This window comes from Acipenser ruthenus, chromosome 38, assembly GCF_902713425.1.
Source record: "Acipenser ruthenus chromosome 38, fAciRut3.2 maternal haplotype, whole genome shotgun sequence".
NCBI lineage: Eukaryota > Metazoa > Chordata > Actinopteri > Acipenseriformes > Acipenseridae > Acipenser > Acipenser ruthenus.
Genome location: NC_081226.1, coordinates 2,091,370 through 2,107,205, shown reverse-complemented (window position 1 = coordinate 2,107,205; position 15,836 = coordinate 2,091,370). Strand labels below are relative to the sequence as shown.

The following is a 15,836-nucleotide window of genomic DNA, read 5'->3' as shown; positions in this document are numbered from 1 at the left end:
ACAGCATGCCCTGGAAAGCTGTAGTAAATAAACTAATATGATACACAATCTCTGATATTAAAGACACCGATTGCTAAGGTAGTTGAGTGTTAGATGGGAGGGAAGTGCTGACAAAGTCGTTTGCAATGGAAAAACATTGCCATTCGTTTGCATGTCTTTCTCCCATAGTAATCCTCACTGTGCTAGACATTTGCATTGAGGGGGCCGGTTTTATTTTCCCTGGCTGTATAATATCTTGGCACTGTGAACAGAACATGCAAATCCAGGACTGGTGTCCCTGCAAACCGGGGAAGAGCAGTTAAACAGATTCAACCTTGCGGAGAAGAGTCACGGAGAACGCCTTTCTGAAGAGAGAACGCAGGCTGCCAAAGGTACAGTGAGATAAAAGGTTATTATAATTCACCTTCCAAAGTAATTGTAAAAGTTTGTATTATAGACTTGGTTGTTGGAATGTTTAGTATCAAAGTGGAATAAGACAACATTGAGCGAAACGTGCAGAAAATGTAGTTGTATCGTAGGAATTCGGTCATTCCCAAAAGAACTGTCTTGAGGGAATTAAATAACGAGGGAGGAAACGCTTCGTTTGCCTAACTTTATCAAACGCTTTAGCTTTCTTTGAATAGCGCTCCCTTACAGATTGTCTTTCGCATCATGCAAATGGTTGTATCATTGATTTATTAGCAGGCGAGCAGCCCCCCTGCACGGTTGCCATAGAGATATCAAGGAAGACAGACTCCAAAAGGAATGTACATTTACTACATTCAATAGCAAATACAAATTTCAGTGACATGTTACCAGTGGCGGTGTTAGCTGATACGCCTATAAATTGTGACATGCATTTAGCTAATACAGAAACAGGGTGTTTTTCAAAGCTACTGTCTCAGGATCATCTTCAGCTGCTCATTATCTCTTAATACCATGTCGCAACGAGAAAAAGACTGCTAGCCTTTCATAAAAAAAAGTGAAATATTCTGAAACTCACCTTATTACAGATAACAAAAAAAATATTTATTGTTTAAACAATTTCTTTTAGCATGGTCAGCTCAAATCTGGCAGCGTACACGAAACTGCAACATGTAGGCAACACGGAAAAACAAAATTGAACAAATCGGATAATTAATAAAGGGAAAATGGTCATATATACAAAAGAGACCAAAAGCAACCAATAAATAAATAAAAATAAACATTGAAAAAAGTGCAAAAAAATAAAATAAAAAAGATTATAGCGCGACAGGATGTCTATTTAATAACCATTAATAAGACTATTTTTAAATGGTTTAATTAGTCTTATTAATGATTTAACAATGTTTGACATTTCGTTTTTGGAGTGCTGCGGGCTCGTGGTACACGATCCTCCTCATTTATTACAGTAATATTAGAGGCAGTACCAGCAACAGTGACAGCCTCAGCCTACGTGCTACAACACTAGCGAAATTTCAGCACCGACAGATTTGAGTACAGAGCGCAGTGTCTCTATTTTCAGCCTCTTTCACGGATTTCTTTTTTTTTTAATTTTTTTGAATGTGCTGCTCTACCTGGTCGCCTCTCAGGGAAAGCCGAATTAAATCGGTTTACAACTCCACACAGTTAAAGCGCTGTACTATCGCTGTGAAATCCTTTCAGCCATCCTCCACAGTTTCAATACAGTCATTTATACACTCTATGAACTAAAGTTTTTGCTCCATTGTATAATTTTGCACACAACTACTGGCCATGATTGCCTTCGTTTGGATGTACTGAGAAATTAAGCTTTTATAGGATATACCTGAAATGTGTAACTAGCATTTCTGATTCGAGTTACACCTTTTATACTCGACAGTTCACCTCTGATCCTATAAAAGATTTGTTTTGAGTGTGAATTAAATAACGAGGACTAATAGAAGTTGTGATTGTCCTCTGACGCAGCTTCATGAATTGTGGTGGTGTTTTAGAAAAATTAGATTATACGTGTGAATTTGGTCTAATTAAATTGGAAAATATCCTTATGCAATTCAGCCATAGTATTTACTGTCGTGCGTAAATACATTTTCGTACATCATTTTCTTCAGTTAAAAAAATAGCACTTAAAATATAATTATCTGGAACCATTCCACTCAGCTTGGATTTCCTTGTGTGTTGCGGTGATGTCAGAGGGGACACCTAGTGCAGACATATCGTGTGATAGCTTTGCTGGGCTTTCACAAGACCTGAAGGTTAGGACCTTTTCATAACGTAATATACCTGATTTATGATCTGACATTTAACAGTATGGTTGCAGTACTTGTACACTGAGTACATCCTCACCCATCAAGCCAGCCAATAGAAATAATGATCTCCAATAAGTAAGTCATGTGCATACATCCGTGTGTCCATTTTACCAGCTACTGCGACGTGACAGAGAAACACAGACTATATTGCAATTTATTAAGTCAATTACTTTTTTAACTTCGTTTTAAAACTGTGAGTGACGTTGATATTTAATGTTACACAATTTTAGCTGCTGCATACAGCCTACTCTAATAAAAATGCGTTGGATTTATTTATTTTTTTAACTAGGGCTCCACTTTTCTGAACAGTTCCTTTGCATACGGCAACACCCACTTTATTTATTTATTTATTTTTATTTTTTATAATTTTTTGTTTTATTTTTCACAAATGTCGTTTTATACATACCCACATTAACAAAACAACTCAAATAGATGCATGTCAATAATAGTATAGCATACATCATGTTTTAACTACATACATGTATTTTAGATAGGAATTGTATTTCAATCCCATTGTAGTGAAGCAGTATGCAACAAGCTTTGGGTCTCTCTGTATTTAAACGCGAAGCAAAGCAGATTCATTCATTCAAATCCATTCAAAACCAAAACAGCATTTGCGCCAGTGCAAAATTTGCACCACTTGAAATAAAACAAAGAATTAGCATACTAAGGCAAACAAGCCATATTTTCCCTAATTATTTTGTCAACGCCAGCTGCATACATCCCCTCATGCTCAAATTCCTTGCAGCGTGGTTGAATTGTTATGCACGGTTTAGGCATTTTAGAAACAAAAGTCTCTTCTCTTCTCTTCCATCGCAATTTTAATTCCCAAACGACTCGCTCCAAATTATACATCTGCGCAAGTGCTAGTCAGAGCTTCCGTTTCCCTTCAGACTGCGTCTATGGTAATGGCAGAGCCTTGACAACTACTGTTTATTTAAAGTATTTTCTGTATAAACCTCACAAATTAAAATGTCACGCTGTGTTTGTATTATAATGATGTTTCGTGTTATTTCTTTTTATATTTTCATTTAGTTTTATTTAATTTTATATGTTATTTTGTGTTTGCGAAAAAACACGGGGCTCTAAGTATGACCTCATATGGTTCCCTTGGTTTTATAATGATTGTATGTCATAGAGCTCCCGTTTTCTTGCTAGAACATAGAGAAATGAAGGGTTCCAGAGAAAGGCCAGAAGAAACCATCTATAAATCCTAACCTGTCAGCCCTTTGTTATAAGAAGTGTCAGGGGGGTCAAACTCCAGTCCTCCAGGGCCTCAGGGTCTTCTGGGTTTCATTCTAACTTCAGCTCTCAATTCACTCAATTGATCTACAGTGAAACCTGTATTAGAGACCACTCAAGGGACTGTCTAATAGTGGCCTCTTAAACAGGTGGTCTCTTAAAAGAGGGCCCATGACCTATGAATTGTCTATTTGTCTCTGACATGCTTTCCTGTAATTATGTTCGTCTTACCTTAAAAGTCAGAAGATGTAATATGAACAAAAGGAAGTATGTCATTTAATAACATTCATTTAGATAATGCATTTACACAACAAATTATTTTGTGAAAGTAATGAATGCTTGCCTGTCTCAGGTCAAACAACATGTTTTAAATCCTTTGCATATTTAAATGCCTGTGTCTGCCTTTCAAGTAAGTGTTGATTCATTGCATCCTCAAACCAACGCCACATTAAGCATAAGATCTTTTTTCAATTACCGCGCACATTGTTTTCATACCCTTATAAGTGTGGCTTGAATTTTTCTGTGTTTATTTTCCTTTTAATGGTTTGCCTTTCGCCACATCCTAATTATGAGAACATTCTGTTAAATTAGTGGGAAAACAACACAGCATGAATCGGACACATTAGAAGCTACCTAGTTCCCAGGCAAGTGCAAGAACGAAATGCAAGTTAAAGTACCATCTGGGGGAAGTGATTAATGTCATTTTTGAATAATGAAGAAGGTGAAACAGAATCAGCAAGTCAATCAGGATATCAAGGTAAAAAGAAGCGACTTTGTTTAGTAATTAACAGTTTAATTAAGATATTGAATCGGCTCAAAACACGGTCATGTGAACCAAAATAAAAACCTAAAACTTCAAGCCCTAGTTCTTTCTGTTTCAAAATGCTGTATCTGCGTCTTTCTAGTGCCACTGTTTTTCTGGCACTTACTGTCTTTACAAGTTTAATAACTTTAATTCTGTCATCTAGGCAGGACCTTTTGTTTCTCCATGTTTTCTCTCTTCCTTTACAAGAGAGTGCTGTTGTTTTATTGATTACTGATAAAAGACAGCTAAAATGGTTACTGTATTCCTTTGAATTTAGGACATACCGTTTAAAACCATATTTTTCTTACAACAATAGCCCTGTGTAAGGGTGCTTAATACAGGTTTGAGTCCGTTGCTGGGTAAGAGAATTGTGGTCGCGTTAGACAGGTGGTCGCTTAATTATTATTATTATTATTTATTTCTTAGCAGACGCCCTTATCCAGGGCGACTTACAATTGTTACAAGATATCACATTATTTCACATTATACAGATATACATCATTTTTACGTACAATTACCCATTTATACAGTTGGGTTTTTACTGGAGCAATCTAGGTAAAGTACCTTGCTCAAGAGTACAACAGCAGTGTCCCCCACTGGGCATTGAACCCACAACCCTCCGGTCAAGAGTCCAGAGCCCTAACCACTACTCCACACTGCTGCCCCTACATACAGTAGAAGCTTAATACAATTGCACTAATATAATTGGGAGGAATTTAAAGTGGTCACTTAGACCAGGTGGTCACTAAATAAATGACTGTAATTATTTGTTCAATTGGACATGTTTAATATTTTTTCAAGGTCTTTTACATTTGATGATTTAGAAAATTCACTTGATTCAAGGTACACGACCTATAAATCATTCTGAGGCCTGGAGAGAAGTTTTATAAATGTGTCCAATTAATCAAATAATTAGACCAATTAAGAAGTAACTGAGAGCTCGGGTGGAACAAAAACCGGAAGACACTGCGGCCTGCCAGGAACTGAGTTTCACATCCCCCGGTGTAGTTTATTCAGTAATTGTATTTAATATTGTCTTTACAGTCACTGTAAACCAGAGGTGGGCAACCCTGGTCCTGGAGGACCGCTGTCCCTCCTGGTGTTTATTCCAACTGACCAATTAAGCTTGTAATAAGCACTTAATTGGTCCAAGTTAGGGTACAGTTGGAACAAAAACCAGGAAGGACACCGACCTCCAGGATCAGGATTGGACACCCCTGCTCTAAACCAACTAGGCGTGTCCAATCACGGTCCTGAAGGGCGATTCCACTCCAGGTTTTACAGGTCAAATGAAATCATGAACTACAGTTCTTCAGGGTCTGGATGGAGGTGTATTTGGTTCAATTAAACAATTTAGAACAGGGTTTCAACAAAGACCAGGAGTGGAAGAGCCAACTTTGGCCAAACTCAGCTTAAGTAACCATCCTTTCACTCTGTGTCATCCCTCAGCTATGAAGAGCGTGGGGTGGAAGATAAAGATGGATAACCAGCTTTACTGCCTCCTCAGCCTGGGTGAGTGTTGAGCATTTCAATTTATCATACATTGCCTCCTCTCCGAATGGCCAGCAGTGAAGCACAGGATAGCTGTCTGACACAATTAAGGCTACAATTCTGTAAACTTGTTTTTCAACAAATCATTAGGCTTAACGAAAAACTGAAAAAAAAAAAATTGAAAAATGTGACAATTCAAAATCTAACATGAAATACTGTGCATGGCTTCCGGAAGACTTTTGCAATATAATTGTCGTTTCTATGCTTCCATGATGTTAAATAAAGGATCTAAATTATTTATATAGTTTATTTAAATATGTCTCAAGCCTAGAATTATAGGTGATTCAAAACTTTTGGCCATAGCTGTTTTGTTACACAAATAATGAAATATTAAGCTGAGATGTCCGACCCAGGTTTTAGGACATGCTGTGGTCTTGATCACTACTTTTGAACAGTACTTACTGTATGTGGAATATGACAGTAATATCAGATCATTGTGCTTCCTCGTTTAGTCCTATGTGTGCTCCCCAGTGCCAGTGCTCTGCGGACGTACCATTTGGGATATTCACAGGTAGACTGGGACACAGCACAGGCATACTGCAGTAGAAACTACATCGGCATGGCCACTGTTGGCACCACAGAGGACGCAGTTGAGATCGTCAAGATTGCAAAGAACACGAACAGTTCTGTTTGGCTGGGGATGAAGACGGATGCTGATGGAAATGTGTTTTGTTTAAATGGGGATAGTCTGACCCCCGGGATGATGCCTAGTGGAACCCCAAACAATGTTCAATGCGTCTGTGTCAAACCAGAGAAGGCAACTTGGGAGCTGGGTGGTTGCATGGACGCTCGTTATCCTCTCTGCTACACTGGTGAGTCATTTTTTTGTTTCCTCTGTCAGTTTTTGGGCAGTGGGTGTAAAGCTTTTTTTTCATATTAGGAAGATCTCATGTTTGTACGAACCATTATGAAGGTCGAGCCTGGAGAATTTCATTTAATTTTAAATCATGTCAGATTATTAAGTATACCGATCACTGATGTATTAAACTTTTTCAACAGCTGAACCTAGATCAGACAAGCTGCTCTCTGTTTTCCGATGGTAGTTGAGACATTATAAAAAAAAAAAAAATGCTCTAATTATTGAAACATGCTGATGCTTACTGACTTCCAAATCAAAGTATGGAAGAAGAAAATCTAAGTAAAAGTGTACTTTTTCTGTTGTGTTTGTACTGCACTCATCATTATTATTTTAAGAATAAAATATGTGTAAATCTTCTCGCATGATATATGTAAGTACATAATTGTATCAGAAAAGGGTTAGGGTTAGGGGGTTAAGGTTAGGTTTAGAGTTAAGGTTAGGGATTGGGTTAGGGTTCTGCAAAAGATCTACAATGCAAAAAGATTTCCACATTAAGTACATTGTAACTATGCATAATAAAATTGTAATTAAGTGAAAGCATCCATGTATTTACTAAGCATCTAACATGTAAATACACAGTAATTAGAGACACTTAATGCAAAGTGTCACTGAAACTTCCATGCAAACAGATTGAAACACACTATCATTAAAGTCCTCAGATCACATCAAGGTCAGAGACCAAAGTACTTGCTCTCAATCAGGCCATGAAGCTGAGGACCGGGCTCTGGGGGCTCTAATCGTGATCCTGGGGGGAGAGGTCGAGAGATATTGCTGTTTTATTGATTATTGTGTTCTATAATTTTGTTTTAACAGAAGACCAATCTGATCCAGTAGCACCAACGACAGCCCAGACGGACACTTCTTCAGGTAAGGATTGTTGTAGGTTTCAAACCGTAAAAAGAAACGTCAGCAAGCAAAACAATATTAAAGAAAGAAATTCACAGGGACAGAAAACCAGGAAAAGAACAGGAATCAACCAGCGTCTTGATCCATAAATGCCAAGATATCCCGCCCTAATTTAGGAACTGTTGTCTTAACTTTATTCTCTTTAAGGAAAGCGCTAACAAAACAGAAACATACCTGAAATTAGTCATTTAGTAGACGCTTTTATCCAAAGTGACTTATAGAGACTGAACTATGCATCAACAACTGCTGCTGCAGAGTCACTTATAATAGGACCTCGTTTGTTTTACGTCTCATCTGAAGGATGGAGCACAAGGAACACAAGTGACTTGCTCAGGGTCACACACAGCGAGTCAGTGGCTGAGCTGGGATGTGAACCGGGAACCTCCTGGTATCAAGCCCTTTTCTTTTAAGCACTGGAACACGAAGCCTACCGGTGTCTCCAGTAGCACTTGTGCTGTGCTTCAGACGAACAAAACAATAAAACAAAGCAAAATGTACTGGCTCAATTGTGCAGAATTATCAGATAGGTCTTTCGCGTGGCTGGGGACTATGCCTGATTCATGTTTCTCTCTTTAAGGAAGTGTATTGAGGCTGGCGGATGGAGGGAACCCCTGTGCTGGGAGAGTGGAGGTTTATCATAATGGACAGTGGAAGCCAGTTACTGATTACAACTGGAATATAAATAATGCAGCAGTTGTGTGTAATCAGCTGGGCTGTGGCTCTGCTCTAGCAGCACTACGTGGAAGTCACTTTGGACACAGTAGTGAATATACCTGGCAGAATGTGTTTTATTGCGGTGGCTCTGAGTCTTCTCTATTGGACTGTCATCAATATGAATACCAGAGCACCTCGTATAACTACAGGCAAGCTGGAGTGATGTGCACAGGTATGAAACAAAATCTATTTCAGAAATATAAGAACATAAGAAAAGGTATGATTGGCCCATTTAAGCTCGCCCGGTTCCTAGTAGCTGATTGTTCTCAGAACATTGTCAAGTCGGGTCTTAACGGATCCGAGTGATTCTGCCTCAATAACTAGGTAGCCCATTCCATATAATTACAATGTTATTGTGTGTCGTTACAATGTACTTAAGGTGTAAACCTTCTTACACGATATATGTAAGGACACAGTTGCATCAGAAAAGAGTTAGGGTTGGGTTTAGAGTTTTAGAGCGAGGGTTTAGGGATATGGTTAAGGTTAGGGTTATATCATGCATAATAAAGTACACATTAAGTACGATGTAACCATGCATAATAACATTACAATGATGTGTAACTACACATGTATTTACTAAGTAACTACTATGTAAATACATAGTAATTAGAAACACTTAATGTAAAGTGTTACCCTTCTTTTAATTACTAACTTGTTAAATAACAGGTGCCATTCACACCTATCACACAAAAAGCTTAAAACCATTCCCAATGTACTGAAACACTACCACACACTGCTGAGGATGACAAGCCCAACCAGCTGCCTGTTTAAAACAGTCTCTTATAGTTTTAACTCCTGCATCTGTGCTCTGACTTCGATTCCCTACCCTCTCTTTACAGGCAGTGAAGATGTGAGGCTGGTGAATGGAGGGACCTGCTCTGGGACAGTGGAGGTGTTTCGTGAAGGACAGTGGGGGATAGTTTGTGATGAAGGATGGGATATGGTCGATGCTGGAGTCGTGTGCCAACAGCTGGGCTGTGGATCGGCTTTAGAAGCACCAGGTAGTAATTACTTTGATGCTGGTTCCGGACCTGTCTGGCTGACAGGGGGCTCCTGTAGCGGAGGGGAGTCTGCCCTGCGGGATTGTGGGTCAGGCAGATGGGACAAACAGAGCTGCGCGAGCAGAGCAAGTGCTGGAGTGAACTGCACAGGTAGGAGACACAAAATGCTTATTAACTCATATGAATCAGTAATTTAGCAGACACTTTTATGCAAAGACTTGGGAGTGAACTGTGCATCAAAAACTGCTGCTGCAGAGTCACTTGCAATAGGACCTCGTTTGTTTTACGTCTCATTCGAAGGACAGAGCACAAGGAGGTTAAGTGACTTGCTCAGGGCCGCACACAGTGAGCCGGTCTCTGAGCTGGGATTTGAATCGGGAACCTCCTGGTATCAAGCCCCTTTCTTTAACCACTGGACCACCAAGCATCGGTCTATTTGCTTAGAAAAATACTGCGTAAGTTAATTGATACTAGACATAGAGTTTACTGTAATTGTTAGTGTAAAACACTAAAACTCATTTGAAACTTATAGTAGAACCTGTCATATCTGATTTAATTGGTTCAGGGGGTCCATTGGATATGTACAAATATCAGATCTCAGAGGGAGTCGTTATACTAACTGTAGTTGCTTTATTAATGTTGGGGCATTGTAACAATGTCAAGTATATCAGTGTATCTAAAACTTCAAAGTACGGTACTGCACATATACTGTAGAAAGAAAACCAGTGAAAAACAATTGCCAAACTAAGCACTGTAATGCAGTATTTGATCATTTACAATATAGCAATCCAAAAGCAGCTCTTATCATGCTTTCTCAGTCTGTGCCAAAGTAAAGCGATCAATTGATGTATTGAAACACCACCAAAAAACAGCTGAGACAAACCAAAGCACTTTAAAACAGTCTCTTCTTGTTTAACTCCTGGTCAGACAATCTGTGGAGCTGTGCAGACTCAGACTCCCTTTCCTCTCTTTAAAGGCAGTGAAGATGTGAGGCTGGTGAATGGAGATACCTGCTCTGGGAGATTGGAGGTGTTCCATGAAGGACAGTGGGGGACAGTTTGTAGTTATAACTGGCAAATAAGCTATGCATCAGTAGCATGTAAACAGCTGGGCTGTGGCTCTGCTAAATCATTTTCATCTGCATTTGGACATGGCACCGGACCCATCTGGCTCTCTTACATTTCCTGCACTGGTTCTGAGACTGCGCTGCAGGACTGTACCATAAACAAGTGGGGGGAGCAAGGCTGCTCTCACAGCAATGATATGGGGGTGATCTGTTCAGGTAGGAAACGTGGCTTCTGCACAGGTTGTTTGCAACACTTACTTTGTGATTGATTTATTTTCCATTAAAAAAGAAAGTCATATAGATGGAAAGAGAAAATAGAAAATGTTTGTACTTCCCTGTCCATCTGACGAATAGGTGGTTCATTCCCTGTATTAGATTCACTGCTCCCCTTCCCTTACGAGTAGGGAGGCACTGATTGGGATTCTTTTAGGTTGATTCTGATCACTGATATTCCAATTATTATTATTTATTTCTTAGCAGATGCCCTTATCCAGGGCGACTTACAATTGTTACAAGATATCACATTATTTTTTATATACAATTAACCATTTAAACAGTTGGGTTTTTACTGGAGCAATTTAGGTAAAGTACCTTGCTCAAGGGTACAGCAGCAGTGTCCCCACTGGGGATTGAACCCACGACCCTCCGGTCAAGAGTCCAGAGCCCTAACCACTACTCCACACTGCTGCCCATTTCATTATTAATAACAATTGCAAACCAGGATTTCTGTGCGCTTGAAACTGTTCCATCTGACAATCACACAAAAATGTTCCTCACTGTAAGTATTTCCATAGGTAATACACTGTATGACTATAAACTAAAAAGCGTACAACGTATAAATCTGAGTTTCCCAGCCGACAATTGTATTTTAACGTGAATATTGCAGTTCTGTTTAAACATTGCAAACATAACCACCTGCTTTTAACACTGCTTATACCACTAGAAATAAAAAAAACAAATAAAATCGACACTGAAAAGCATTTGTAATTTTAAATACGCATGCATTTACTGTACTAGGACTGCGTTCAAAGTGACAGTAAATAACAATGCCTCCCAAACAGACTCAAAAGAAAACACAACAAATATTCTTTCTGAATAATGTATTCCCAAGAGTGTCAAAATCAATGCTGTCATTTAGGAGGGTTATTACGTCAGCTATAGATCATGCAGGATTCAAGCATAATACATTAATACAGTGGAAAGTGCATAATACATGATAGTAGCAAATACATGATAGTAGCAAACACATGATGGTAGCAAATACATGATAGTAGCAAATACATGATAGTAGCAGTATGCAGCATTGGTTTGATGCTCTGCAAATGATGTGCATCAAGGTTTCTGGTACGCTTGTGTTGTAATGAAGATCATTTTCAATTTAGGGCCACCGGTAGTATCAACCACCCCATCAACCACTCCCTCAACCACCCCATCAACCACTCCCTCAACCACCCCATCAACCACTCCCTCAACCACCCCATCAACCACCCCGTCAACAACATCAGAAGATCCAGCCACCTCCAATATGATGTCTACTGCAGGTGAATCTTTATTTATTTATTACAAGATATTTATTCAGAACAAGTCCACTGAGATGCAGGTACCTCCTTCATAGGGACTTCCTGATGGTAGCTGCTTGACGGCAGAAAAAGACTCCTCTCGAGCAGGGCAACTGGGCTAGCCTAGGACTTAATGACATGAGCTACGAGGACAGGTTAAAAGGAGCCTAGAAAGAAAGAAGGGACTTGATTGAAGTCTTTAAATCTTTAAAAAATAAATGGTATAGATAAAGGCGACCCAAGACACCACTTCAAATTTAACACAGAGAGAAGAACAAGAGGGCATAAATGGAAGCTGAGTAAAAATAAGTTTAGAACAGTAGGAAGCACTTTTTTACACAGAGAGTTATAAATGTATGGAATAGCCTGTTAGGTGAAGGAAGAACATAAGAACGTTTACAAACGAGAGGAGGCCATTCGGCCCATCTAGTAGGATCTAAAACACTGGGAACATTTTACAAAAGACTAGATTCCATGCTCTTAAATTAGTTCCCCCAGAGGAGGGTAGAATGATGTGCAAACAAGGGCGAGCCAGGAGATCAGTCAGATTTGTAAATGTACGTGATGCCTTCCTCTCAGAATTGGCCAGTTTTAACGTTGTAGAATAACACAATGCTGTGTATTAAAAGGACAGCCTAGCACACAGTGAGTTGTCCATTTATATCAGTTTAAAATCTGATGTCAAAAGTTAACCCCTGCATGCAATGTCAGATCTGCTCCTGTTTAGTGATCACTCTTTCACAATCAAACTTTCACAATCAAACCTGTTCAACACGTTGCGCTTATGGTAGCCAAATAAATAAGTGGTCGTTTTTGTCTGGGAATATTATTTGAATAAGGTAGATTGCTCCTTATGTGTTCTCACTATTTTTTTCAAAATAACATGGCTTGTTTGTGCAGGTGAAATGACCTTTTGAAAAATACATTTATATGATTTTTTTTGAGTAATGCTTTCACATCCACGATATGGTAGAAGATCTTTACCGATTCAGAAATGCTCGTCGCTTATCCAATACTAAATGAATGGGCTTTCTCATTTTAGATCTGCAGTCTAATTCCCCAAGCACTTCAGCAATGAGCACAATTCTCCCCCCTGCCTCTACCACAGAAGAGCCAGATGCAGGTACGAATACTGAGTGGCCTTGGGCACCTGTTTTTGACGCTGTTATTCAGCGAGCGACCAGATTAACATATAAAACCCTGGAGCACTGATTCATTATAGTGTACCTCTGTGTGCGTTTGGCCTCTAGCGCCTCATTTTCACTGCCTTTCCCCAGGTATAGCTGGAGACACATTCACCCCCCAGCTGAAATGACCAAGAGAGGGCAACGTTATCTAAAAGCATTGGTATCAAGGCTTCTTATCATGCTTAAAAAAAAAAAAAAACGTATACAGTAACACGTGTTTTTTTAAGCAACAATCACTTTATAACATGCCCATTGGTGCTGGATCATTTGTGTGAATAGTTCTGGTGTGGCTGGGTTCTATACAGACTCTGATTCTCGTTCCTCTCTTCGAAGGTGATCTGAGGCTGGTGAATGGAGACAGTCCCTGTTCTGGGACGGTGGAGGTTCATCATGAGGGACAGTGGGGGACAGTTTGTAGTGATTACTGGAGTATACAGGACGCTGCAGTGGTGTGTAAACAGTTGGGCTGCGGGACCGCTCTATCGGCACCGCGCTGGGCTCGCTTTGGAGCTGGTTCCGGGCCCATCTGGTTGTCCTGGCTTAACTGCAGCGGCTCTGAGCCGGCCTTGTGGGATTGTGAATCAGATGGGTGGGGTGTGGTGCACGGCTGTGATCACAATGCTGACGCGGGAGTGATCTGTTCAGGTAGGGGGACACATTTTGGTAACACCTTCCATGAAGTGTTTCTAATGACTGTGTTTAAATAGTAGTTGCATAGTATGCACAGTTACAATGTACTTAATGTGTATTTTTTGCATGATATAACCCTAACCATAACCCTAACCCTCACCCATTTCTGATGCAATTGTGTACTTACAGTACATAATTCATGAAAAAAGATTTACATATTAACTACACTATGCATAATAATAATATAATTATCTGTAAGTACACATCATTACTATGTAACTACTATGTAAATACACAGTAATTAGAGACTTAATGTACATATCAGAAATTTCAGAAATATATTAGTGTTAGGGTTACCCTTATAGTGATAGCCAGCCTCAAGCTGCAATATATTACCAGCAGTTACAAAATAACAAATACATTAACATGGTTGTAATAACTCAACATTAGAGTGAGTATTTATTGATACATTGGCAGTAGTTTACTAGTAGGCTACTGTGCATGCAGGCTGTCTTCAGACTTGGGGTCTGCATTATTATAATCGCTTTATCTTGATTTCCTTTCCATTAAAAAAAAAAAAAAAAGATAAGATTTTATAGAATCAGCCGGGGCCGTGCCGAGTAACAAGTAGAAACGAATATTCGTAATGTGTAAATTGAAACACGCCCCCTTTTGTAGCTGTGTGTGTCTCATCACAGTGCTTCGTGTGCTCTTTTCCTTCCAGGAAACATCACTGTCAGCAAACAGTTTGTGTTCCTCAATCAGGAGAAGAGTTGGAGAGAGGCTCTGAAGTACTGCCGCACTCACCACACTGAACTGGCCAGCCTGTCCACCGAGACTGACTACAGCATGCTGACTGAGCTCCTGCAGAAACAAGAGAATGATACTGAAGGGGAGAGGGGTGTGTGGCTGGGTTTGAAGAATCACATGATCTGGCAATACTGGTACTGGGCAGACGATCGGGTGATGGGTAACAGCCACTGGGCTGAGGGGCAGCCCAGCAACCCGGGTGATGAGCTTTGCGGGGCAGTTTACCTGGGAAAGGGGGGGAATTACACCTGGTATGACGAGTGCTGTGATTTTGAAATGAGATTCGTCTGTTACGAGTTCACTGAAGTTCCATAATTAATGGGAACATGCTTAGCCAATAAGGGTCACTCCAATCATTAACATTGCAAAAACCTTTTGTACAACCGGCATCCTTCAGTTCAGTTCAAAGTTCAATTTAATTTAAAAATAAAGGAAGCGAATTGACAGAAATCGAATATTACAAGATTGCAAAGTCTTCTCTTAGATAACAAGCTCATCCCTTCAGCATTAACACTCTGATAGAAGAAAGTATCAATGCTTTTTACTTGCGTCCCACCCCTGTATATTCACTACGGGGGTCCATTTGAATGATCTCAACAGTGCAGGCTCCTAGTCCTCTTGAAGTTATGTTCCATGCTGGTGATTTCCCCAGAGTTTATTTATTGACCTGCTTGTTAATGTTACCGTATACAACAACAGTACAGTGGAATATACTCAGCATGAAATCATCTGTATATATTTTATGATGGCGGTATTAAATCCTCCACTTTTTAGCTCATTAAAAACATACTCCTATAGCTCAGATTCAGCTTTTGATTTCTCATGTTCCCCTAGTTAAGGGGTTCCCAGTCCTGGTCCGGGGGGACCCCCTGTGTCTGCTGGTTTTATATTCCAACTGAGCTCTCCATTACTTAATGAAACCCTTAATTGAACTATTCATTAGCGTAATTAGACCTTTTTTATTTTTCTCAGCTTTTAAACAGTTGGAGATTTCAAGTTATCTATACAGGAACTTGAAATCTGCAAGTTTTTAGGAGCTGAGAACAATTAAAAAGGTCTAATTAAGCACATGATTAGTTCAATTGAGGGTTTGATTAAGTAATTGAGAACTCAGTTGGAATGAAAACCAGCAGACACAGGGGGACCCCGAGGATCAATATTGGGAAACTCTGCCCTAGTTTACGTAACATATTAATCACAACTATCTATTTGAATGGAACGTGGGATTTTCATTAGAAATCATCATGGGTGTTCTTTGTA

At 39.6% G+C, this 15,836-nt stretch overlaps 1 protein-coding gene across 2 annotated transcripts; it reads left to right on the top strand.

Moving 5' to 3' along the window:
* Window positions 1-135: 135 nt before the first annotated feature.
* On the top strand, window positions 136-15,556 carry LOC117434156 (soluble scavenger receptor cysteine-rich domain-containing protein SSC5D-like). Of its 2 annotated transcripts, none has more exons than XM_059009334.1 (11): window positions 136-371; window positions 5,743-5,805; window positions 6,297-6,656; window positions 7,517-7,570; window positions 8,187-8,495; window positions 9,163-9,324; window positions 10,301-10,606; window positions 11,773-11,931; window positions 12,992-13,072; window positions 13,470-13,781; window positions 14,491-15,556. In XM_059009334.1, exons 2-11 carry the CDS (start codon window positions 5,745-5,747, stop codon window positions 14,889-14,891), a joined length of 2,205 nt encoding a protein of 734 aa, XP_058865317.1. In that variant the 5' UTR covers window positions 136-371; window positions 5,743-5,744; the 3' UTR covers window positions 14,892-15,556. The 2 variants fall into 2 exon arrangements, with proteins under 2 accessions (XP_058865317.1, XP_058865316.1); XM_059009333.1 differs by having other exon boundaries at window positions 137-371; window positions 9,163-9,474.
* Window positions 15,557-15,836: the final 280 nt, after the last annotated feature.

Bases quoted from the DNA above. Each gene is read 5' to 3' on its own strand.
- LOC117434156 (XM_059009333.1), top strand. From the start codon at position 5,745: ATGAAGAGCGTGGGGTGGAAGATAAAGATGGATAACCAGCTTTACTGC. The intron at 5,806-6,296 runs GTGAGTGTTGAG...TTCCTCGTTTAG, and splicing joins TTACTGCCTCCTCAGCCTGG to TCCTATGTGTGCTCCCCAGT. The intron at 8,496-9,162 runs GTATGAAACAAA...CTCTCTTTACAG, and splicing joins AGCTGGAGTGATGTGCACAG to GCAGTGAAGATGTGAGGCTG.